At 33.8% G+C, this 25,250-nt stretch overlaps 1 protein-coding gene across 1 annotated transcript in view; it reads left to right on the forward strand.

Moving 5' to 3' along the window:
- The window catches only part of LOC145296770 (tRNA selenocysteine 1-associated protein 1-like), a 42,933-nt gene that overhangs the window by 13,906 nt on the left and 3,777 nt on the right, over window positions 1–25,250 (forward strand). The window contains exons 5-8 of the mRNA XM_080142824.1: window positions 9,177–9,280; window positions 10,797–10,941; window positions 16,085–16,250; window positions 18,991–19,036. Coding sequence (XP_079998950.1) covers window positions 9,177–9,280; window positions 10,797–10,941; window positions 16,085–16,250; window positions 18,991–19,036 — 461 coding nt within the window. The remainder of the gene's footprint in view (window positions 1–9,176; window positions 9,281–10,796; window positions 10,942–16,084; window positions 16,251–18,990; window positions 19,037–25,250) is intronic.

Raw genomic sequence — 25,250 nt, forward strand, 5'->3', positions numbered from 1 at the left:
AAAATATACTTTCATGATTTCACGATTCATTGATCTGCCATTATTATTTTCTTAAATCTAACTTAAACAAGGGAAGCAGCTCATAGTTTGGGATCTGTTTATTATTTAAGTATACCTTAAATTTTTATGAAAACTATTTTCATGATTAATTAATTTTTTACTGTATTATTTTTTTTAACTTTTGGATATTTTATTAATTTCAGCACAACAATTGAAATTGAGTAAATACCATTAGTTTTAATTGAAATTCAATTTTTCGATTTTCAAACAAGAGCCAAAATCCTATTTTAATCGAACCCTGCTCTTCTCTTTTACTTTTAATTTCTTTTCATCAGCCATTGTGGCTATTTTTTTTGTCATCGTACTATTTGGTTTAGCATTGAGTTTTACATATTGACATGTGTTGGATGGCTTTTAGAAATTGATTTCCAATCTAACCGTTGACTAGATATTTATTTATTTCTCTTCTCAAATCCATCCTTATTAGTTCCCTGGTGCTACCAGATCAGGCTGTCTATTGGCTTCCTGAGACGAAATGCACCTACATTGATGTTCCTTTTTGTTTTACTATTCTCTTTTGTAAAACTTAATTATGTTCTACAAAACCAAAAACAACAGTCTCCCCACCCTCTTTTTTTCTACACCCCCACTTTCCTACTGGCTTTCTAATTTAAAATATACCAAACAATAATACTATAACCCTTTCCCTTTGCAAAACTCATTCATGTTCTACCGTGAATGAAAACAAAATCCAGTACAAGAACACCAAAGCAAGCTTTAAAGGAAGTAATTAAAAACAACCAAATTAAAATCCATGAATAAAATATTTAAAGAAATAAACAACTTGAAGTATAAAGTCTTTTTTTTTTTTTTTTTTCACTTGACTAGATGTTAATAGGGTCTGTTGGTGGGGCATCAAAGTATGCCGACTACCCCCCTGCAGAGGATAAAAGTCCCTCAATGGGGCTACCTGTTGGCCATAAGTAGCAACCCATAATGTCTTGGGGACGGGAGCCTGGTGGTTGAGCAGTCCATGACCTGGGGAAAAAAAAAGTTGTAACCTTGCAACATATCACTTCAGCCCTTACCTCGACTAGTTACTTCACAAATATGCATGCCAAAAACGGTAAAAAAAAAATGAAAAATGGCAATCTTCTGATTGAAATAGATAGTTATAAATATGCTCAAAATCTCTTAAAAATGAAAGAATTACACACTTATCTATGTAGGGTATCCGCCCATGAAAAATTAAACGCGTCAAAAGGCATCGTAAGAAGCCAGGAACTAACCTTGGCAACATCCGACAAAATCAAAACAGCCTTTAAAAAAACAAGGGGTAATTGACCACACCCGAATTAATATCAAAAGAAATGGCCAAACCATACCCACAAATATGTACATCTTGACTTTTAATACCCCCACAATCCCACAGAAAATTAAAATCGGATACATAATTGGAAAAGTTGAACCATATATTCCAGCCCTTCTAAGATGCTTTAAGTGCCACAAATTTGGGCATCATAAAAAAACCTGTAGAGGGTACAGGATACGTGGGAAATGTAGCAGCAAGGAACTAAATCATACAGAAGACGAATGCCCAAATGAAATAAAAGTCCAAACTGTTATGAAAACCACATTCTAAAACTTACAAAATTTTAGAATAAAAAGAAGGAAGTTGTGGAAGTGAAATACAAGGAAAACATCTCCTTCCCAGAAGCAAGGAAAATTGTAAATTCACTTAAAAAAAAACAAACACTTATGCTGAAATCGCCATAAAAACAATCACCTATGCAGAAACCACACAAAAAAACAAACCAAACACACTACCAAGATTCCCTCAACAAATTAATAATAGAACTCAAAGATCTAATTGAAATCCTAAAAAAGACCCTAAAAGAAATCAATATGAATCAAATAATGCCTACTACAACACCCAGAAATGATTCAAACCAGAAACAATCCCCCCTCCCCCCAAATACAGAACCAGACTTAACTAAACAAAAACTAAAAATAAACCCACAAATTCCTCGCTTTAAGGCATTGGAGATCAAGAACTGTGAGGCACAGAATACCAACAATAAGGAGAATCCTTCAATCCCCCACAAAAGTTCTAATATAAAAACAGATAACAACAAGCAAGAAAACAAAGACTCTACAAAAACATCCAAACAAACAAGAACAATAAATGGTAAAAATTCCTCAAAGAAAAACAGCCCCACAAAAACGAAACCACAATCTCGCTCAACATCTAAAACCAGAGATAAATCAAGCATAAAAACTAACAAACCAATTGAACGTAAAGAACCAGAAGCCATGGAAACAGAAACCAAATCCACCAACGACAAAAGGCTCATAAATACACAAACGCACATGAAACAGTCCAATGACTCAAATACAAGAACTACAGATCAAAATAAATGTAAAACCGCCATGGAAACAATGGAAATAGAAGACAGAACCTCCCCCCCCCTAAACAAAACAAAAAAAACGAAAACACCCCTATTCTCAAGACAAAAGGAAATCCAATACATAAAATTTAAACTATGGCCAACAAAATAATCCAATGGAATTGCAGAGGTATAAAAACCAACCAGAATAAATTACTTCTACTAATACCCGATCTATGCCCAGAATAATATGCTCACAAGAAACCTTTTTAAAACCATCTGCAAATATCAATCTCCATAGCTTTACTGAATACAACCACACAATAGATAACCCAAATAGAGCTTCTGGAGAAAATCCATTCTCATTAACAAAACCACAGCACAACGCCAAATAAATCTACAAAATAACTTACAGGCAATTGCTGTCACAGCTACCCTACATAGAACGGTTACAATCTGCTCCATCTACCTACCTCCAAACAACCTCATAGATGAAACTGAAATAGAAAAACTCATCAACCAACTCCCTCGCCCTTTCTTATTATTTGGCGATTTTAATAGCACAGGCGGAAAAGGAATCACTATAGAAAATATTATCAACAACAACAACAACCTATGCATATATAATAATAAAAAAAAACAACCTTTATTCACTCCACTACAAACTCGTTCTCAGCAATTGACCTCTCTATAAATGATCCTAGTATCTTTATAGATTACAACTGGACAGTGCATGTGGATACCTGTGGAAGTGACCACTTCCCAATAACATTAGAACACTTTGGTCCTGAAATAACCTCAAAAATTCCTCGCTGGAATCTTAAAAAAACTAACTGGAATAAATTAAAATCATTATGCAAACACAAACTCCTACCTAGAAAACATCAGAAAAACCCAATCACTCACTTTACAGATACCATTATCTCAATAGCAGAAGACTGCATTCCTAAAACAAAATCATCAACCAAGTATAATCGTCCCTGGTTTAATAATGACTGTAAAAAAGCTATCAGGCTACGGCGTGCTACATTAAGAAAATTCAACAATCAACCAACTACTCAGAATTTAAACAACTTTAAAATATGCAAAGCTAAAGCACGCCGAACAATAAAAGAAGCCAAAAGAAAATTATGAAAGAATTTTGTGTCCAAAATCAATAATAACAACAAAGATAAAACTGTATGGAATATGATTCAGAAAATATCAGGAAAAAACACCAGTTCCCCTGTCAACCACCTTTGTATAAACAATAATAAAATAACTAAAAAAGAGGACGTGGCAAACCTGCTTGCAGATACTATTGTCTAAAAATTACAATAAAAAATTCCAGATTATTAAACAGGAATCAGAAAAAAACAAACTGAACTTTAAAAGTAATAATGAGGAAGAATACAACAAACCTTTTACCATCCATGAACTAAAGGATTCATTAAAAAAAAGCCAACAACACGGCTGAGGGACCTGATAAGGTAACATATGAATTTCTAAAACAACAACCAGATGAACCATTAAGGTATTTACTTTCTATTTATAATGACATCTGGCTCAGTGGCAATCTTCCAACCATATGGAAATAAGTCGCAGTCATTCCTATACCAAAACCAGGAAAGGATGCATCTGACCCCTCCAATTATCGCCCCATAGCTCTAACAAGCTGCGTGTGTAAGCTCATGGAGAGAATGGTAAACACCAGATTAATTTGGTTTCTGGAAACAAATAAAATAATAGCTAATTTTCAATGCGGCTTCTGAAAATAACAGACCACAACAAACTATTTAATTCGATTAGAAACTTTCATTAGAAATTCATTTATACAAAAAAAGCATATGACTGCTATTTTCTTTGATCTTGAAAAGGCATACGATACCACATGGAGGTACGGCATCATGAAAGATCTCAAAGAAGCTGAAGTGAAAGGAAGACTACCCATTTTCATCAACAATAGGCTATTCAATGTCCGTGTAGGAACATGCCTCTCGGACATCAAGGAACAGGAAACGGGAGTCACACAGGGAAGTATTTTGTCGGTAACATTATCCAACCTAAAAATTAACAATATTGTGGGATGTATAAACCATACAGCTCGAGACATATCCATCTAATTAAGCGTCAACTTCAACAATACATTGACAAAATAAAAAAATGGACAAATAAGAATGGCTTTAAATTTTCCATTAATAAAACAAGATGTATGCACTTTTGTCAACTAAAAAAACTGCTCCCAGATCCTCTTTTAAAACTAGATGACACTCAGATTCCTGTTGTAGATGAACATAAATTCTTAGGGCTAATACTAGACAAAAGACTTATATTCATCCCTCAGATAAAACACCTTAAAAATAAATGCAATAAAACTCTCCAGCTAATGCGGGTCATTGCCCACACAGATTGGGGAGTGGATAGACAAACCCTAATAAAGTTATATAGATCACTAGTGCGATCAAAACTAAATTATGGCAGCTTCATTTACGGTGCCACCAGAAAATTTTACATAAAGATATTGGACACCGTTCAACATGAGGATCTCAGGCTTGCACTGGAAGCCTTCCGAACTTCCCCCATCGATAGTCTCTATGCAGAAGCCAACGAACGCCCATTATCAATTTGACGCAAAAAACTAGCCTTGCAATACTTGACCAAAATTCTCTCTTGCCCAGACAATCCTGCTTACAACTGCATTGCAAACTCATTAGATTACTCACTCTATGATAGGAAAAAATCACAACCAACAAATCCAGTCCATAACTGTAACTTCAATCCATATTACCAAAATCTATATGACCAAAAAGTAAAAGCTATAAAACCTTTTGGTCTCCGTATGAAACCACTAGTGGAAGATGCAGATATTACAATCACCAACATCCATGATGTCAACCAACTAAGCCTTCCACCCTAGCTAGTAAAACAGCATGAAATTATTGTTGAACTAATCAAGCTCCCAAAACATCAAACTCATCCGCTAACTTACCAAGAAAAACTCATCTCAGGAAAAATACCCAAACCATCAGTACATCTACACAGATGGATCCAAAGAAAGCAAGAGAACCGGATGCGGAGTTGTATCCACTAACATTACCTTACAGAAGCGACTACCAGACCATGCTTCAATTTTTAGTGTCAAAGCCACAGCTTTAGATATGGCACTAGACCTCATTACTGACCTCACCCACAGCAAATTTATAATTTTTTCAGACTCCCTATCGGTACTCGAATCCTTAAAGAATAAAAACTTAAATAACCCGCTAGTTATCAAACTATTACAAAAAATACATACTCTTTCACAAAACAAAAATATCTAATTCTGCTGGATCCCCAGTCATTTTGGAATTCAGGGCAATGAAAAAGCCGACATAGCTACCAAAAACGCATTTAAACTCAATAAAAGCAATATAAAAATTCCACACTCTGACTACAAACAACAAATAAATGGTCTTTGGAATAACTGTCCAAATAACAAACTTTTCAAGATCAAACCCACAATAGAAGAACGATTACCAGATGTCAGAAAATCATGTAGAGAGGAAGTGATTTTGTCCTGTATTCGCATAGGACACACGCACATAACCCACTCCTTCCTGCTAAAAAAAGAAGACCCTCCAGAATGTTTTGCATGCCAAGAACCTTTTTATGGTAAAACACTTTCTTTTGGATTGTGGCGATCTCGCGCATATCCGGCAAAATTATTACAATGTCAACAATATGAAAGAACTATTTAAAAAAAATAAATTCAAACAAAATATTAACATTTCTGAAATAAGTAAATTTATATAAAAGAATATAATTTTAACTCAATCCAACTCTACTCTCAACACCCCCCAAAAAAGCAAAAAAAAAGCACAACACCTAATGACACAAAAAAGGCTGACTTGACTTACTGAATAAATTAAAATATCTAATCCACAAAAAAAAAAAAAATGAAACTCGGCATTAAATAACCAAAAAAAAAAAAAGGTTGATATGCTATAAAACCAAACAAAACCAAACTTATTAGTTCCTCCCATGTTTTTAGTGGCCATCCCATACCAACTGACTCTTCAATGTAAACTGTTCTACCTCAGAGTCAAACCAGTAATACCTACTGTGGTATTAGTTCTGGGCCAACTATGCCAGCTTTCTCCAAAGGAGGAAGTTTACAGGGAATATGAAACTCAGTGATTCACAGCTGCATGTATATCCTGGTTATGGGAAGATGACCTATGAGGTACCTTCAATAAGTTTCCAGACTTTTTCGTATGGACACTTTTATTGATAGTATACACATGAAACTTTAGTCCACTTCGGAGTAATCTCTTCTGGCTGCAATACACTTGTTCTACCATTCCAGCAACTTTTAGAAGGCCCTATGGAAGTTCTCTTGTGTAAGTATGTCAATAACCATCATCACAGCCTCTTTCGTCTCCTCAATTGTCTCATAATGACAGCTTCTAAAGTTTTTCTTGAGCTTAGGAAATAACTACAAGTCACAAGAAGCAAGGTCTGAACTGTAGGGAGGGTGAGGAACTGTCTTGATCCCCATCTTGGTCAAATAGTCTGTGACAAGGATGGAGTTGTGAACTGATGCATTCACAGAAATCTTCTGCATCTTCAGTTTCTTGCAAATAATTGTGTGTACAGTTCCTACACTGACATTAAATTGTGTACTTATTGTTTTTATAGACAAACGGCAGTTCTTATTCATAAAATTCCTTATTTGGATTTGGTCAATCAACTCTGGTTTTCTGACTTCTTTACTCCTCCCACACCTCTCATCATCCCTGCCTTCCTTGAATCTCTTATGCCACTCAGAAACTGATGCTCAATTTATGCAAGATGGCCCAAAATCAGTCTGAAGCATTCTATACATTTCTGTGGCATTTTTTCAAAGTTTAAAACCGAATTTTAATACATCGTTCTTCTTAAGTGTCCTTGCATTCAGATTGCATTTTTGAAATTCACCAGCTGTGACAATGAGGTTTTAATAGGATGTTTTCCAATTCCTGCTGTAGCAGTTCATTTGAACCTGAAATCATAAAAATTGATCAGTCATCTAATAAGACATATCAACAATATCCTGAATCCCATTATAAAACCTACAACAATTTTAAATGCCTGTACAAAAAATGCCTGGAAACTTATTTAAGACACCTTGTATAATGCTTAGTATTCCCAAATAGTCACTCATCTGGTGCCATGTCGCTTAACTTTGGTGATCTAACAAGAACCGGTGTTTCAACTCAATTATTCCATTAAATTTAATAATACAAATACTCTCATCCATTCTTTCAATGCGATCAAACCAAAGTCCCCAGATTTAATCTTCCTCTGAAGTTATCAGGCCTAAGTCTGTCTTTAAAATGTACATTACATATCCATTGTATCATTGTCATATACTTTCTACCCATGCAACACATATCTTCAATTCTAACAAGGTCACTGATGTGTATGTAGCAGCAGCAACAGCCGTATGACACGTATGCAAATGACCATCGGAGGAAGAGAAGGAAAAGAAAAGTGGAGAGAAAAAGGATACACGTGGGCGGCAAGCGATGGAAAAGCATGTGTGCGATGACAGCAAGAAACCACATGGGCGACCAATGGATTTAAAAGCACGAGTCAGTGCGAGGGGTACTTTTAAAGCAAGATTCAATCTGAACTTTGAACAAAAATATGGTCAGACGATCATGTGCCATTGAACGAACTGCAGACATAGTATTGGAAAGAAAAAGAAAGATTTAAAAAAAAAAATACCTGCGTAGCAAGTCAACAAGGAGAAAATATAGCGGTGTGAGAGACATTTAAAGCACACATTCTGCACATCACATTGTGAACTAAGAGACTTTTAAAACCAGATACAATGCTTTATTGCAGAAAGTACCATGAATAAATGCCTTATTTCAACTGAAAAAGTGGAGTCGAATTTCTTTCCTTTTTTTTGTTCCTTTGTGACTGTCTCTGCATTTAACATGTGGGTTTGTGTTAACATGTAATGACAATGTTACACAAGCCTCACTAATCGAGTTTAATTTCCATGCATCATCACCCTACACTTACATACCTGATAGTCTCTGCACTTGGTTGACAATAGTAACGCTCTGCTGGTTAGTAATGACAAAAGTTCCCTGAACTTACTCTGCCCATTTCTAACTCTTGCAATCACACCAACATGCTTTTTCCAAATACAGTGTTTTAAAGTAAAGTTGACATCGGCTTCTCTTCAATTTAAAATTGTTTTTTTTTTTAATAGATGAATTTTTAATCATATTGGTAATTTTGCAATGAAGTTAATTTGTAGATATACAAGGGGTGTTCCAAAAGTAAAGCCTCATATTTTTTTAAAACTCAAAAACTAAAACCTTGAAAAGTTACAAAAATGGGATACCATTAAGATTCCTGATTTTTTTTTTTTGGCATTGTCACCACCATTCTCAATGCATTTTGTCTACTTTTGATGCTTCTGTCATAAAAATCCAGAATGCGCTTTGTCACTTACATCTCTGTCACCGCTCTGAAATCAACCAACCCATCTTCTAACTGTGTTGACATCAACTGCATCGTTCAACAGGCGCCAGTGAATGTTAATCGGTTCAATTGTGCATGGAGGAATTCAATCACACATCTCTGCTTCTGACGCACTGTCCATGACGGATTGCTTTCATAGAGTGTCAGTGTTTTAGGTCATGAATGCAATAGTTCAGTCATCATAACAATGCAATTTGCAATCCCCTCTGATTTATTTGAGCAGAATAAAAAAATAGGAGGCATTACTTTTGGAACATCACGTATATTGTGGTTATGTACTTTCTTTTTCAGGCCGGAATACTCGTTATTTGTTGGTGATTTATCGGATGATGTTGATGATTATGATCTCTACAGTGCGTTCTCAAAACGTTTCCGATCATGCAGTGCAGCCAAAGGTGAGGCCAGACCTTTCTTTTCTTACAAGGGAGTCGCTACTTATCAAGGCCATAGGCCACTCGAGGATAATGGTTAATGAATGTAAGGTGGTAGTATAGTAATCGTTAATGGTGTAGATTGGGTAGGATATGGATTATTTAAAAGGGACAACTCAACAAGAACTTGTTTACATTGGACTTGAAGGCTACCATATTAATCGGCTGGGAAGCAGGCCAGTTGAATAGTCTTCCACAGGTGGGCAGTTCTAAGAAAGAAGCTTTGTTCATAGAATCTGCGTTTAGATTTAGGCACAAATAGAGAATGGGGGAAATTGTTGATAGTGGTTGTAGTTAGTCGGGTGTTTTTGTGAAAGGTTAACAAGGGGGGACTTTAATAGATGGAATTTCAATTTCTAAAAAAGTTAATAGAAGCCATGGAGTAAGTGAGAAAGCCTGTTGAAGCAAGATTTGCTAACGAGAAACGCAAAACCAGGAATCAAAAGCAGCCACCATTTTGTCTTATTGTCAATACGAAACATTGGTTATAAGCTGTCCAGCAATCATATACCAACACCCATGATTTTAACTTGCCTTCGATTCTTGAGATCTCAGAATTCTTGTAAGCAAGAATCACAGAACCAATTTTCCAGCAGTCAGGAAAAACAAGATTCGCTAAGGCATTTGTTGAAGAGTTTGGAGAGAATTGGGGAAAACTCAGTGGAATGTTTTTTTAATAGCATAGCTGGGATGAGATAAGGCTCACAATGTGTATTTATCAAAATTATGTATACATGAGAAATGCTCACAATGTGTGACTATGTGTTCCCTTGCTTGACGACACTTGCCTACCCCAACATCATTTCTGTGGTCTTCTCTTTCATCTTCTTCTCTGGCCATGTTGTCTCTCAAATTGGTAACTTTCAAGGGGGAAAATAATAAGCAAAGAAAAACAAATAACTCTGACACATTCCGTAGATATTAGCTGGGCTCTTAGTGTGTGTGTGTGTGTGGCACCATCGCAGGAAACAACCCTCTAAGCAGTTCACATCCACAGTCTGTGTCTTTGTTGTTGGTTGATGTCAGCTCATCTCGATCTGCTCTGAGCCACGACCTACCTCCTCCTGTCTCCAACTGGGAGCTGTGCTCAACTGTCACAAACTCAAAAGACTGTCCATAAACTGTCGCAAAACTCTGCATCACTCCTAAAACTGGCCATAAACTAACTATAAATATATTGACTTCTATTATCTGACCTTTTGTCCCAATCACGGCCACACCTTGATTAACAATTCTATTTCAGCTTTCTTTTGTGTTCCTTGGTGAACATTTTTCTCTCCATTGTTTTTCTATTGAGCTCATTCATTCCCTATAACGTTCGTTCTGCTGATCAAATATTTCTTTTTCTTTTATTTGTTATAGTTTCTCCTCTTTTTTTTTCTTCCTAACACTTGGAGAGAGGGAGTCATGTTAATAATATCACAACCAGATTTTTTCTGATATCTTTATTAATAACAATTATTTCTTTTTTCATCTTCAGTGGTGCTTGATAATTTTGGACGCAGCAAGGGATACGGGTTTATACGCTTTACAGATGAAGCAGAACAGCAGCGTGCGATGTTTGATATGCAGAACGTGTCTATCGGCAGAAAACCCATCCGTGTTAGCCTTGCTACTCCTAAAAGGTGAGTCTAATACCTCGCCTGCCTTCTCCTTCCTAGACAACGATATGCTGTTGAGAATCATTATCACAGTTATATTTCAGGAATTTGGTAATGTTTTTCAAAATCTATAGAAAACAAATAAATTGCACATAGATCAGTGGTTCTTGATCAGAATACCCCCATACTAAAAAACAAAAGTAAAGAAAAATCTGAGTGATATACATACCATGAAAAAAATATCATATTCCAAAAATCACATAAATTGATCAAATAGTCTTATTTTTATAAAGAAAATCATTTTTAAGCAATTAATGGGAATTTGTAAAAATTACAACATAAATCTTGCAAGTTATTTCCCTTTGTTCGTCTTTTGTCTTTTGTTTAAGACTGGTTTTAAAATGGTAGACAAGCCCAAAACAGACGCTCTTTGGTTACTCATATCTGAGTTATCTCCCTTGTTTCTTGAGATTATTTTCAAAGTTGGCGATGCAAGGCAGTCTCTCTTCTCTTACTCATAAAATTTATTTTTTTTTAGTTAAGAATAAAAACTACTTGATCAGTTTATGTGATTTTTGGAATATGATATTTTATTTCCATTATGAGCACCTATATCATACAGCTTTTTTTTATTTTTGATTTTTAATATAGGGAAAATTTTGAACAAGAACCTGAATTTTTCCTCTTTGCCTTTTATTTTTACATTGATTTTGGTTTAAAAAAATAGAAAGAAAGATGTTAAATGTTGTTTCAATATTAGTAAAATCATGGCATTCTTTACTGCAGGCAACTTCTAGGTGCAACTAAGAAGAATACATGAAGGTTTATTGAAAAACGTTTGATTTTCAGACATTTTTAAAGAAAATTAAGTCAACTGTATTTTAAAAAAAATATATAGAGTAACATTCTGTTTCATACGAAAGAAGATGTGTTGAAAGGTAAATGGATGAAACTGCATATGTGGATCATATCTTTCACCAGACATATCAATTACTTTTTGTTTTGTTGAATTATTGTTATTAATTTCCACAACAAAAAATACATATTGTCATATAAAGGTAATTAATAGAAAGCAATACAATGCAGACGTGTAACGGATCCACACAAACTAAAGCAAATTAAGATATATAATGATGGAATGAGTTATGTACATTACACCTTTTTGGTCCCCTGACAAAGGAGGGATTGGACCTAGTAATTCACTCACGTTTTTCTGTTTGTTTGTTCGCACTTTTCTCAATAACCATACCTTAGATTATTTTTAAATTTTGCACAAACATTAGTCATGGTGAAAGTAAATTTTTGCCAGAACAAATTTTCCATAATAACTTTGCTTTCTCTTTCCCAGGTTTAGAATCTTTTAAAGTTCATATTATATATCCATTGTATCATTTTGATTTCATTCAGTTTTACTTCTATACATTATCACACTATATACACATGCTTGATAAACAGAAATAATTAAAACAGAGATGAGAAGAAATAGAGATACAGTGTTTATGATGAAACACAAGAAAGTTCCATGAATACTTTGTGTAACTAATTCAGTATGACAAATAATTCAAGACAGATTATCGTGAAGTTCTGAGCAAAAGTATCAAAGGGTTGGAGGTCAGTACATTTCACGTGAAAGCATGTAATACCTAGGGGTAAAATTGCCCCCCAAATCGTTCATCCATTCATTTATTTATTTGCACTTTTCTCGATAACGACGCCTTGGAGTTTTTAAATCATGTTGCACAAACATTAGTCATTGTGAAAGTAAATTTTTCACTCGTGGAGATACATATATATATACACCAACCAATGCTTCAATCAAACTATATTAACCTTTTATACATAGTTTCATTTTAAACATGCCAGATTAAAAGTAGTTAACAGGCAGACAACACATTTCAGATTTACGCAATACTTACATTGAGAAAAAAAAGTTTAAAGTGTATGTATCTGTTATGGAATGAGGTTCTCCGAAAAAAAAAATTTCACTTAATTTCATCAAGTAGTTTTTTTGGTTTTTTTTTACAGCGAAAAAACAATTTGTTATGATACCGAGCAAAATGTTCGATTTTTAGGAAGAAAAGCTAGAATTAAAGATGGAGAGGGAGTAAATAGAGTTATCTCCCCGTGGCGTGTTCTAAAAATCCAAACAAAAATTAAAACAATTCAAAGATGTCTACCTTCAATGTGCTGTCATAAAAACGTGTTTTTCCAATGTAAAAAAAAAAAAAAATACTCGATCAAATTAAGTGAAATTTTTTTTCGGAGATCTTCAGTTCAAAACGGATACGTACAATATAACCTTTTTTTCGATATTTTCATTTTTTAATGTCTTGATTAAACTGTTCAAATGCCAAATCTTTAATACATTTCAAGTGAGCTAGATGTGAATCCTCCTGATTGGAACATTTGAAAATAGTCATTGTTTTAGACAACACTAACTTTGCTTTTCTAGTGACACTATGCCACAAGGAAAAAAGAAAAAAATACAAACTGATTTTATGCTTGATGGAGATGTATATTGCAAAACTAAGTTGAGTTTAATTTTTTAAATAAATTCTTATTTTATAAAAAAAATTTTTTTTTAATTATGAATTGTATTGGCTTTCAAACTTTCAAATTCTAATTCAAATTTTCACAGTACTTACATTGAGAAAAAAAAAGCATCTAATACATTTCACATGGGCCACACTTCATCCTTCAGATTAGAACACTTGAAAAAAAAATTACCGTTAAAGACCACATGGATTTTGCTTTTCTAGTGACACTATGCTACAAGAAAGGAAAAAGAAAAAAAATACAAACTGATTTTATGCTTGATGGAGATGTATATTGTCAAAACAAAGTTGATTTCAAATTTTTTAATAAATAAATGTTTATTTTAAAAAAAAAAATGTGTTGCTCGTTTATATTGGTGATCTTTTAAACAATGCATTTCACGTGAAAGCATTATTACGTAATTACGTGTCCTGTCGAAATTAGCATAAATTCCAAAACTTATGAAAAATGATCCAGTAGAAAAATAATTACAAGTAAAAATAGAATTTATCGAATTATGAAGTTTTATCGTATGTTTTAATGTGGAATAGTTGTGACTAATTCAGTTTGACAAACTGACTTGGTTTACTTTGACTAAATTGACTTAAATTAAAGGTCCACCATTTTTAAACAAATGTAATTGTAGATGATTTTTTTTTGTTCAAAATACAGCTAGTACATCTACTGAATTTTTTTTTTTTTTTTTTTTTGGTACTTTTTGCAATTTACACTAATTCCACCACGACATGTAAATACATAATGTTTTCGCCTGAAATGCTTTGGTTTAAAAGATCACCAATGTTAATGAGCACTAAAATTTGCATTCTATTGGTTTCTTAACTGAGAAATTATTCATCACATCTCAGATTAATGTAAATTACATTTTGATAAAATGTTTCGGTGTAACAGTTACCGCCTCTTTAGAAGTAAATTTAGAGCAGAATATTATTTGTTTTTACCATTTTCTCACAACTTTTTAAAAATTATTGAAACGAACATGTTCAATATTAATATACAGATAAACTTCTGTTAAATATTCCATTGGTCACTGCTTCCCCAACTGTACTGAAATGCATAAGTTCAAGTGCAATGTGAACCAACATCTCGCTGCCCTAATCCCTACATAGTACCCCAGTAGATGTTTCCCCTGATACTAGCCCCCTACACCAAAGTGGCAATGTGCCTTGTTTGGGGTGAAAATGTAATAAAAAAAAAAAAAAAAATCTCAATCAAAACTCAGACTGCTGCTATCAGATCAAGTTGTTTGAAGATACTGATGTTATATGTGTGCATCTATGTGTCTTTCCGTCCGTTTGATCATAACTGAACGTAGTGTAACATATGACCATGAAGGTCAAATCAGACGTGAAATAATAGGAGGAGAATAGGTTAAAAATATATGTATTAAATACTAAATCCTCATGGTTTATAGTCAGCTAATATAATTCCTAACTGCCAGCATAGCGTTACCAGAAGCGGTGACAAGGTAAATGAGTTTCTTTGCTTTTTTTTCTCTCATGCTTATATTTCCTCTGTGCATGTAGTCTTCTTTTATTATGTTTTTCCTGTCTTTTTTTTTTATTATTTAATAATCATTGAAAAGTTTTTTCGATCTTATTTTAATTAAGAATTATTTAAATTAGTTTTATTATTATTTTTTTAATGAATTATTGAATACACGTTTTGTGCTTTTTTTTTTTTTTAAACTTATCGAAAATACTTTTTAAAATCTTTTTAAGTAATGAACTAATTGTGTTATTGTTCCCCGTATAATTTTGTAAATTTTTATTGTATATTTTTCAATAATGTCCTTTGCTTATATTTTATTTCAATAAATCGTTTCACAGTAGAAATACTGAAGAACAATAAAAGTGAAGGAATTGACTTGCCTTGTCACCGCTTCTGGTAGCGCTCCCCTGGAAATTCGGAAGTACGTGAGCTGACTATAATCTGAGGCTGTTGATTCAAATAGACAGATTATCATGAAGTTCTGAGCAAAAGCATCAAATGAATTTAACTGCTTTTAACCATACATTTGAATGAAAAGGAAAGCTATTTTGTCAGCTATTTGTGTGTCAACATCTTGATACATTGCAGAACAGAACATTTGTTAAACAACTATAATAGCTAGTGTTTAATAAATCCCATTATCTTAACAGTGACATATTTTTTCGACTTTTACATTTTTACATCAGCCATTTGATTTTGGTCACAGCACTTACAAACAAAGGCTCTCCGTTCAAAGATACTAGCTTCCTGACTTAATGTGCACAAAACATTGATGTTAATGTTTCTTTTTTTTTTTTTTTTTTTTTATCCTTTGTAAAACTGAATCATATTCTGCAAAAGCAAAACCAACAATTTTCCTCTACAAAACAACCTAATCGAACACCACAAATAAATATTTTAAAGTATAAAAACTTTTAACAAAACGGCTGAACCCGAAAAGGGTCGATATGCCGTAAAACAAAATAATCAATCAAAACAACATGCATAAATGTTTGAAGATATAAAGCACAAAAACTTTTTTTCGAAATTACAGGATTTGGCATAAAATAGCAAGAAAAGGGTTGATATGCTGTAAAACAAAATAACCACATCAAACCAATCAAAAGTGAATCTTTATTTTCAGGCCTCTCCCTCCTGATGTTCCGGGTACGCAAAGTGCACAGCAGTATAGCCAATACTACCAGCAATACCAACAATACCAATACTACCAAAGCTGGTCAGCTTATTCCCAGTACTACAACCAGTTTGGCTATCCTTATGGTGGAGGATATACCACAGATCATTTCGAGGTCAGTACAATAAGAGATCTTTTTTCCCTTCTTTATTATATGAAGTATTTTGAATTTACATTGACTAAAACTCTGATGCTGTGGTTATCTTGTCACCATGCTCACTATTCGTCTGTACATGAATGTTTTAGAGGGTGGGAGGAAGGCCAAATAATATAAATAAAAGGCAAATGATAAAAGTAGTAATGGGAGGAGAGAAAACCTCCTGGCTAACATATATCTGACCAGGTTTTTATTTATCCCTCTTTCTCTCAAGTCCAATCTTAACACTTGCTCACATGTTTTCATTGACCTCATCCTGTGAACAAAACTTGCTACCCAAACTGTTCCACATCTACTTTCAACGTGGCCATACCATCTGTTCTGCACACATTTTTCTATACTGTTCAAGTTTAATCTGAGGTCATCAGATCTAAACACTCGTCTAGCTACAATCACTATCAAAATCCCCTCCCCACTTTCTATTTGTGTCTAAATCTAAACGCAGATTCCATAAACAAAGCTTCTTTCCTAGAACTGCCTGTCTGTGGAACTCTGTTCCACTGGGCTGCTTTCCAGCTGACTATAACATAGTCGTTTTCAAGTGTAATATGCACAGGTTTCTGTTGAGCCGTCCCCTTAAATAATCAAGTTATACCCAATTTCCACCCCTAATGATTACTACTCTGTTGTTTTGATGACTACCGTACACTCATTAACCCTTATCCTCGAGTGGCCTCCGGGCTTTGATAAGTGGCGACTCTCTTGAAAAACCCCCCCAAAAAACTTGTCTTTTAAAGATCACATTACACATCTATTGTATCATTGTCATTTCATTTCTCTCCACTGGTCAAGTTTCACTTCTATACATTATTGAATTACATACACATACCTGATAAACATAAATGATTAAAATCGAGATGGGAATAAATAGGGAGACAGGGTTTATGATGACGTCACAAGAAAGTTTCATGTATACTTTGGGTGCTTATGTAACATGAGTACCATCGCAAAACAAAATAAATAAAACAGGAAAGAAAAAAAAAATCTCAGCTTTTTTTTTCTGTTTTAACAAAAGGCATTTATTGTCGTTACTGTTCAAACAATGCATGCTTCTTGTTTTTTTTTTTTTGTTTTTTTTTTTTACTGTTCATTTCGTCTGTCATGAGATTAACAAAAAACCTGCTGTTTCAACACCAGTTTAAAAATCTCTTGCCGCCACCACCACCACAAGACCATACCCGGAACGCGCTTTTCTTTCTTTTCCTCGCCATGTGAACCATCTTTTTTTCTTGCCATACACGAGTCAAAAAAAAAAAACGTCTGATCGCTTCCTTTGCTCGACTACGTGCTGTATTTTTTTCTGCTTTTCTTGTGACGCAAGCTTGCACACACTTGCTAATTTGCATACGTGCTTTAATGGCTGCTGCTGCTGCTAATTTTCCCACATGCCCATACGCGCTTTGCTACACTTATTCAGATTGGCACTTATGGTGGCATTTAAAATTAAAGAAAATACAGATATGTTTTTATGATGTATGTACCAGTCACAGGATGGAGATGAAAAATTTAAAAAATCATGTAATTTGATCAAGTAGTTTTTTTTATTCAAGAAAATCAAATTTTACTTTGGAAAAAAAACAAAAACATCCTTATTACAATCAACAAATCAGTGAACAAGGGCAGACAAAATTAAATATTGCAGGAGCATATATTTTCTGTACTTCTGATTGGCTGAAGATATTTACATTAATATTCTTAGTGAATCAAAAGTTGATATTTTTAGTAAAAAAATTTGCTTGCTTTTGCTACTTATTGAACAAAATTCTATAAATCCAATCTGTATAATTATAAAACTCAGATCAGCTTGCTTGCTTGGGCGTTTATATCATCCATCCGGTTTGTGACTTCCGGTTTCAAAACATTTGTTTGCTTACCTATTTTATGGCTACCCTGTCTTAAGTTTGATATTAAAAGCACTGCTACGATTTAAAGTATACACAAGGTCAACAATATTTTTTTGTTTTAACTTATTTTAACATGTTCTCCTTACAAATAAATGTAATTTAACCCGGTTGAATTAAAAAAAAAACTGCTTTAAATAATAATATACAATATATAACTATAATCATATTTATAACCATATTTACGACTTTTAGTAGCGCTCCTGTGGATTCTGATTTATTTTTTTCAGGCCTTACTTAAAAAATATTTTATCTTCAAAGAGGGCGGGAGGTATAAACTTGGTTTTTGTAGCGTTTTCATTAATATTAGGGCCTCCTTAATTTTAATTATTGCTTGCAGTTGTGCTCTGGAGGCTTTCTGAGTTTTAATTTTTTCACTCATCACTTCAAAAAAAAATGTTTTCTCAAGACAATGAAAGACAATATAATCTCAAAATCTCTTTATTTTGAACATTTTTCATTTTACCCTTTAAGGACCAACGAGTAAACTATACTATTTAAAAAAAAAAATAGTCCCAGTCGTTAAATGCAAAAACAACTTTTAAAACGTCGTAAATAAATAAATAAATAGTGATGCGGATGGGAGGGGGGGGGCAGACTAAACTTTTCTCAAAGTGAAAAGTCGAAAGAAAAAAAGAGAACAAAATAATAATAATGGAGAGGGGGAGGGAGAGGCTGAAGGAGCCAACATTTACTAGAACCACCTTCCAAATCTTTAAATATTGATTTTTTTTCAATTTGATTTAAATCCTGAAGCTATATAACATAATTCATTTTTATTATCTTATTCATTTCAGGGTTATTATGATCAGGGCACTGAAGAAGAAATGGAAATGTTAGAAGGTGAGTTATGTTTTATTATTATGAATAAAGTCAACTGCAATGTGAAAAAAAAAGAAAGTAATCTATGTATCTATAAAAGTGAGAATGTGTGTGTGTGTGTGTGAGGATAATTCTCAACCTAAATACTCAACAAATTTTTTATCTACAAACTGGAAATTTGGCATATAGGGTATTCAGACACGTGGAAAACTTTTTAATCAGTTTTCATCTGGAAAAAACGGCTGCTAAGGGGTAAAAATTGAAAAATTGGTATGTGTAGGATCCTTAGATTTTTATCTGTTTGCTAACTGTTTCATGAATGCGCATTCGTGAATTGTTCACATGACAGATTCCTTAGGTTAAAACTTGACTCACTGTCTTTAGGTTTCAGTTTCAATCTCAGCTCAAGTCTTTTTTTTATTTCTAAGAAGTGAACTGTTTAGAAAAAACATAATACTCGAATGCACATGTCTCGGTTTCTGTATGAATTAAAATATAATAATTATGCATATTTTACAGTCGGGCAACACTGGGCGACCTGCCAGTTTTAGAAATAAATTGTTACAAATTGTGAATGATATGGTATGAAATGAAAATTGGCTAGTCAGAAGCAAAATTTAATTTGTCCACTTAAATGCTATTTAGGTCCATCTTTTAAAATAAATCAGACTTTATATGTTAGATTCTATTATATAAACTGCAGTTGCCTTGTATGTTTGTTCAGCTAAAGGTTCAAAACTACTTAACAAAGATCAACAAAGTTTATATTTTCTTGAGTGGTGTTCTCTGGATTTACATCCTTGTCACAAACTATTTGACCAAGGTGGACATCAAGGCAGTTCCTCACCCTCCCTATAGTCCAGGCCTTGCTCCCTGTGACTTTCGGTTATTCCCTAAGCTCAAGTAAAACCTTAGAGGCTGTTGTTATGAGACAATTGAGTGTATGAAAGAGGCTGTGACGAGGGTTATTGATACGTTCACACAAGAGGACTTCCATGGGGTCTTACAGAAGTTGTTGGAATGGTACAACAAGTGCATTGCAGCCAGAGGAGATTACTTCAAAGGGGACTAGAGTTTCATGTGTGTACTATCAATAAAAGTGCCCATACGAAAAAAAATCTGGTAACTTATTTTAGGCACCTCGTATAATGTCAAAAATTCAGAAAAAAAAATTCATATTTAAAAGGAATAGCTAAGTACATGAATTACATCTTTTTAACACATTAAAACAAGAGAGATAAATCGGTCAGGTGGGGGGCGGGGCGAAAATAAAGGAGACAGAAAGAGAAAAATAAAGAGACTGCTAGAGAGGGAAAGAGACAGAAGTTTTAATATAAAGATTTTACACACACAATTTAACTTCTTCCATTTATCATTTAATTGGAATGTTTATTGAGATGAGTAATTTTGTATTATATATTAATTTATTTTATTGCGGACTATTATCCTCATCTTCCTGTTGTTGTTTCACAACATTTCGGCCAACTATTCCTCTGGCCTTTATCAGGTGGTTAACCGCGACGTGATAGGAACTCCGAATCTCTTAACTGCATCCTCACATATTACTGCCCTCTATAGTTGTTGTCGTCTCACCACGTTTTGGCCAAGTAAGCCTCTGGCCGGCTTTGGGTAAGATTGAAACCGCTATCTTCAGACAATTCTCACCTGGAACTGTAGAGATTCAATGTCTCTATCCACTGCGCCATGGGACAAAATGTGATGAGACACCAACAACTATGGAGGGCAGTAATTGCTAAGGATGCAGTTAGGAGATTCGGAGTTCCTATCCTGTCGCAGTTAACCACCTGACGAAGGGCAGAGGAATAGTTGGCCGAAACGTTGTGAAATAATGACTAAAAGATGAGGATAATAGTCTGCAATAAATAAATGGATAAATAATTCTTCCATTTATTTGTGTTTTTATCGTTCTAGGCAACAGTGGGTAGCCTGCTAGTCTATTGTATGAAGGGCAGTTGTTTGTGTGTGTGATTGTTTGTCCAGCTAAAAGTAAAAAACTATGAGACAAAGATCGATGAAGTTGGTATTTTCTTGATCACTATTGCTCTGGATATTTAAAATTTAGAAAAAGTTAATGATTTTCTGAGGATCAACCACATCTGGTTTTATCATTTTTTAATTTTTTATCATGTTTTTTTTTTTTTTTTTTAATGTTATGTACTTATTTGAAAATAAAATACCAACTCATTCCTTGAAGAATCTATTAAATAAAGGAAAGTTGTCTATACATATATTTATGTGTGTGTGTGTGTGTATCCAGCTAAGGAGGAATGGGCTCGGCAAATGAGAAAACGGATTGGGAAGAAGAACTAAAACATGGAGAGGAAATATAGATAGATGATGAGCCCAAAGAAGGAAGAACTAGAACTTCCAATCTGCAGCTTCCGAGGTTTGTGTGAGCTGTGGCATTGTTTGATTGCATATTATCTCATATTAAAAAAAATAATCTGTTATATACAAAGAGAGAGAAAACCAGACAGTATTTGTTAAGATACAGTTGACAGACTGATTTTATTTTATATATGTTGTTTAAAACAAAAACTATTACATACTTAATAATCATATAAAAAATAGTAATATATCCAAAAATTATGAAAATTCATTGAGTAGAAAGTTATTTATACTGTGGTGGTCAAAAGTGTTTGCAAAACGTATATACTGATAAATTTATGCTTCAATATTTTCTAATATAATAGCTATGTTACTCATTGTTCGATATGCAAATATATAAAGTAAATTCCTAAAAACAGAAACCAAATAATCATATTCTGGGGAAAAATATGGATTTAAAAAAAAATTCAGGAAGAAATATGGGCCATATGAGTTTGCAAGAATCATTTATTTCAAAATAAATAACATTTTTAAACATAATTTAATTTGAAACATTGTGTCATTATGGTAATAGTACCATATATTGATAACATATTACAAGAAAACCAGTTATTGCTCAAATAACAATTAACAAAACAATACAAATTTTTAAAACAATTTAACCCTTTATGCGCTTTCCTCCATTCTTAATCAAATCCACCAACATCCTATCAACAGACGATGTTAATTTATGCACTTGTTGAAGTGTGATTTCAGAGGATACCTCCTTAATCCTCTCCTAAAGGTCCTTTTTACTGCTGAATTGATGCCCGTTTTCGTAAACCTTCCTCTCCAGAATCGACCTGAGGTTATCTATCGGATTCAAATTCAGGCTCTGAGGTGGCTAATCCATCAGACATTCACCAGAGATCTCCTGGGCTGAAAGCCAAGCTTTTGTTAACTGAGAATCATGGCTTGGGGCATTATTTTGTTGAATAATGAGATTCTGGTTGACAACATCATTTTGTGATTTCAACCAGGGCAATAAATTCTGTTCCAAAAACTTGCAGTAGTTCACAGAATTTATTTTGACATCTTCAGGGACAAGAAAAGGACCAAGAATCTCACTACCAATAATCCCAGTCCAAATCATCATTCCCTTTCCTCCCTGTTGACTTCTGAATCACAAGCCATCTCTTGGTCCAACCGTCGGAGCCATCGAGGGTTGCTCTAGCCTCGTCAGTCTAGAAAACATTTAAAAAATTGGTTTTCAAATATTTAGTGGCCCATGCTAGTTGCTTCTGACAGTTGATATCACTCAAAGGAAGACATTTTTTCAGTGTTCTCTGGTCTGCTATTTGTTTCAAAATCCAATTTCGAGTCCTTTTAGCGATGCCAGATACTCCTGCATGGTCAAAAATAGCTTTGCTTGTGCTATCTGGGTTTGCTAGCACACTCCTCTTGATTTTTCTCAAATCTCGTGGTGAAGTCACTTTTTGTCTGACACTTTTGTGCTTTTTTCTTCCATCTTTGGCGTCAATGATGAAACGTTTCACAGTCCGATCATCTTGCTTCAAAATTTTTGAAATTTCTAATGAAGACTTCTTCGCAGCAACTAATATAACAATTTCTCCCTTCTCACTATCTGTCAACATCTTTCCTTTCGCCATTATTAATAAATTTAGGTTACCTGCATAAATATTTGGCTCACCTGAAAAGAGAAAATCTTTAACAAAAATTAAATTCTGTTTTTTTTTTGTTTTTTTCATAAAAATGTAGTAATGAAAATAAACAGAATAGCAAATGATGAAAGAGGTGGAACTAAAAAATAAAGCAAAATTAATAATGAAATTAAGAAAAAATAGGTCTGCAAAAGTAATTTTTACTGAAAATGGGGTAAAATTGCATTACAGACGTTATAAAGTAGACACAGACACCCAAAGGACATAACTTGAAACGAATATTTTAGATTAATTGTTCATAGCTGCAATGTTTGTTGTTTATAGTGATAGACTTTATTTTACTAAAAACATGATAGCAGTTGTTCTACTTGATGAATTTTTGTAATTTTTGGATATATTACTATTTTCAACATGACAATTAAGTATGTAATATTATTTTTGCTTAAAACAGCATATTTAAAAAATCAATTTGTCAACTGTAGCTTAACAAACACCAACCAGACATATAATTCATATTATTATATTACATATATATATATATATATATATATATCTTTGTGTCATATAATAAGAAAAAAAAGCTGATTTATTCCAAATCGCTAGTAGCCTTGGTATCTTCTCTTAATTTTGATTTTCTTTGTAAAAACTGATTGAAATTGTTTACTAATGATTTTTTTTTTGTTTTGCTCTTCTCCCCCTCTCTCTTTCTCTCTCTCCACACTCACACTCACACACACACACGCACACACACACACAGAGGAAAGGCTGGGACTTTACCATTGACTGCTCAGATCCATTTACTGTCCAACACCACATCATATGAAAACTACTCTATAAAAAAAAAAACATTTACAAAATTATCTGTATATATATTGGTTCCCCCGATTTCTCGGAGAGGGACCTATGTTTTCAGTGGCGTCCGTGTGTCCGTTAGTCCAGACTATTGCCAGATAACCGTTAGTTTTTCCTGAAATTTTGCCACAAATTCTATTTCATTAAATAGATGTGCACAGTAAAAAAAATTGTTTTCCAAAAATTCCCGTTGCGCCCCACCAGGGGCTCAAAAGAGGTAATAAATGTCCCAAAATAGCCAAAAATGACACATTTTACCCCATAACTTTTGATTCATCCATTAAATTTTTTTGAAACTTGGCCAAAATGTGGAGTCTATTGTTCTTAATATAAATCCAGTATGGGTGACCCTGGCAAAATTCTGGTTCACATCCCCGGGGACTTTCAGTGCTAAAAGCACCTCTTTTTGTAGTTCTTTTTTTCATATTTCTCAACAAAAACTTGATATGTCTGACTATATAGTGGTTTTTCACGGTGGTCAACTCAAATATACATGTGTTAAGGCCTGAACTGCACTGTTATCCATTTACACTGGGATTCGCCGTCCCCAGGGACTCAAAGGAGGTCAAAAATACCCCAAAATGGCCATAAATGACACATTTTGCGCCATAGCGTTTGATCCATCCATTAGATTTTCCTGAAACTTGGCCAAAATGTGGAGGCTATTGTTCTTAATATAAATTCAGTAGGGGTGACCCTGGCAAAATTCTGGTTCGCATCCTTTTAGGACTAAAAAACATGCCTTTTTAGAGCTCTTTTTTCATATTACTCAAAAACTTTATATGCATGTCTATATAGTAGTTTTCCATGTGCTGAATTCAAATAGACATGTTTTAAGGTGTGAAACTGCATCGTTTGTCCATTTTCACTGGGATTCGGCGTTCCAGGAGCTTAAAAGGGGTCACAAATGCCCCAAAATTGCAAAAAATGACACTTTTTACCCCATAACTTTTGCCCCATCCATTAGATTTTTCTGAAACTTGGTGAAAATGTGAAGACAACATTGGTCTTTCACACTTCTCACATTCATCATTTCTTCACTATTTTTTGTGGCATTATCTCACATGCAGCACAAGAGGGGGATCACACACGCACGGCTTGTTTTTTTTTATTCCTGAGAAATGTTTTAGACAGATTATTTTTTTTATTATAAATCACTTCAGATTTATATATATAAAAAAAAAACCCACTAAACTCTCTCTCTCTCTCTCTCTCTCTCTCTCTCTCTCTCTCTCTCGCCTTCTCACTATGTTTTATTTTGTTTTTAAATTCATGTTCTTTCCTGAATGGTTTTTACTAGCAGAATAATTCCTGTAACACTTAATCATAAATAGGGAGGAAAGAATTGGATTTTTTGGATCACACTTTCCTTA

The sequence above is a fragment of the Euprymna scolopes genome, chromosome 17 (assembly GCF_053919585.1).
Source record: "Euprymna scolopes isolate OS-2025 chromosome 17, ASM5391958v1, whole genome shotgun sequence".
Lineage (NCBI taxonomy): Eukaryota > Metazoa > Mollusca > Cephalopoda > Sepiida > Sepiolidae > Euprymna > Euprymna scolopes.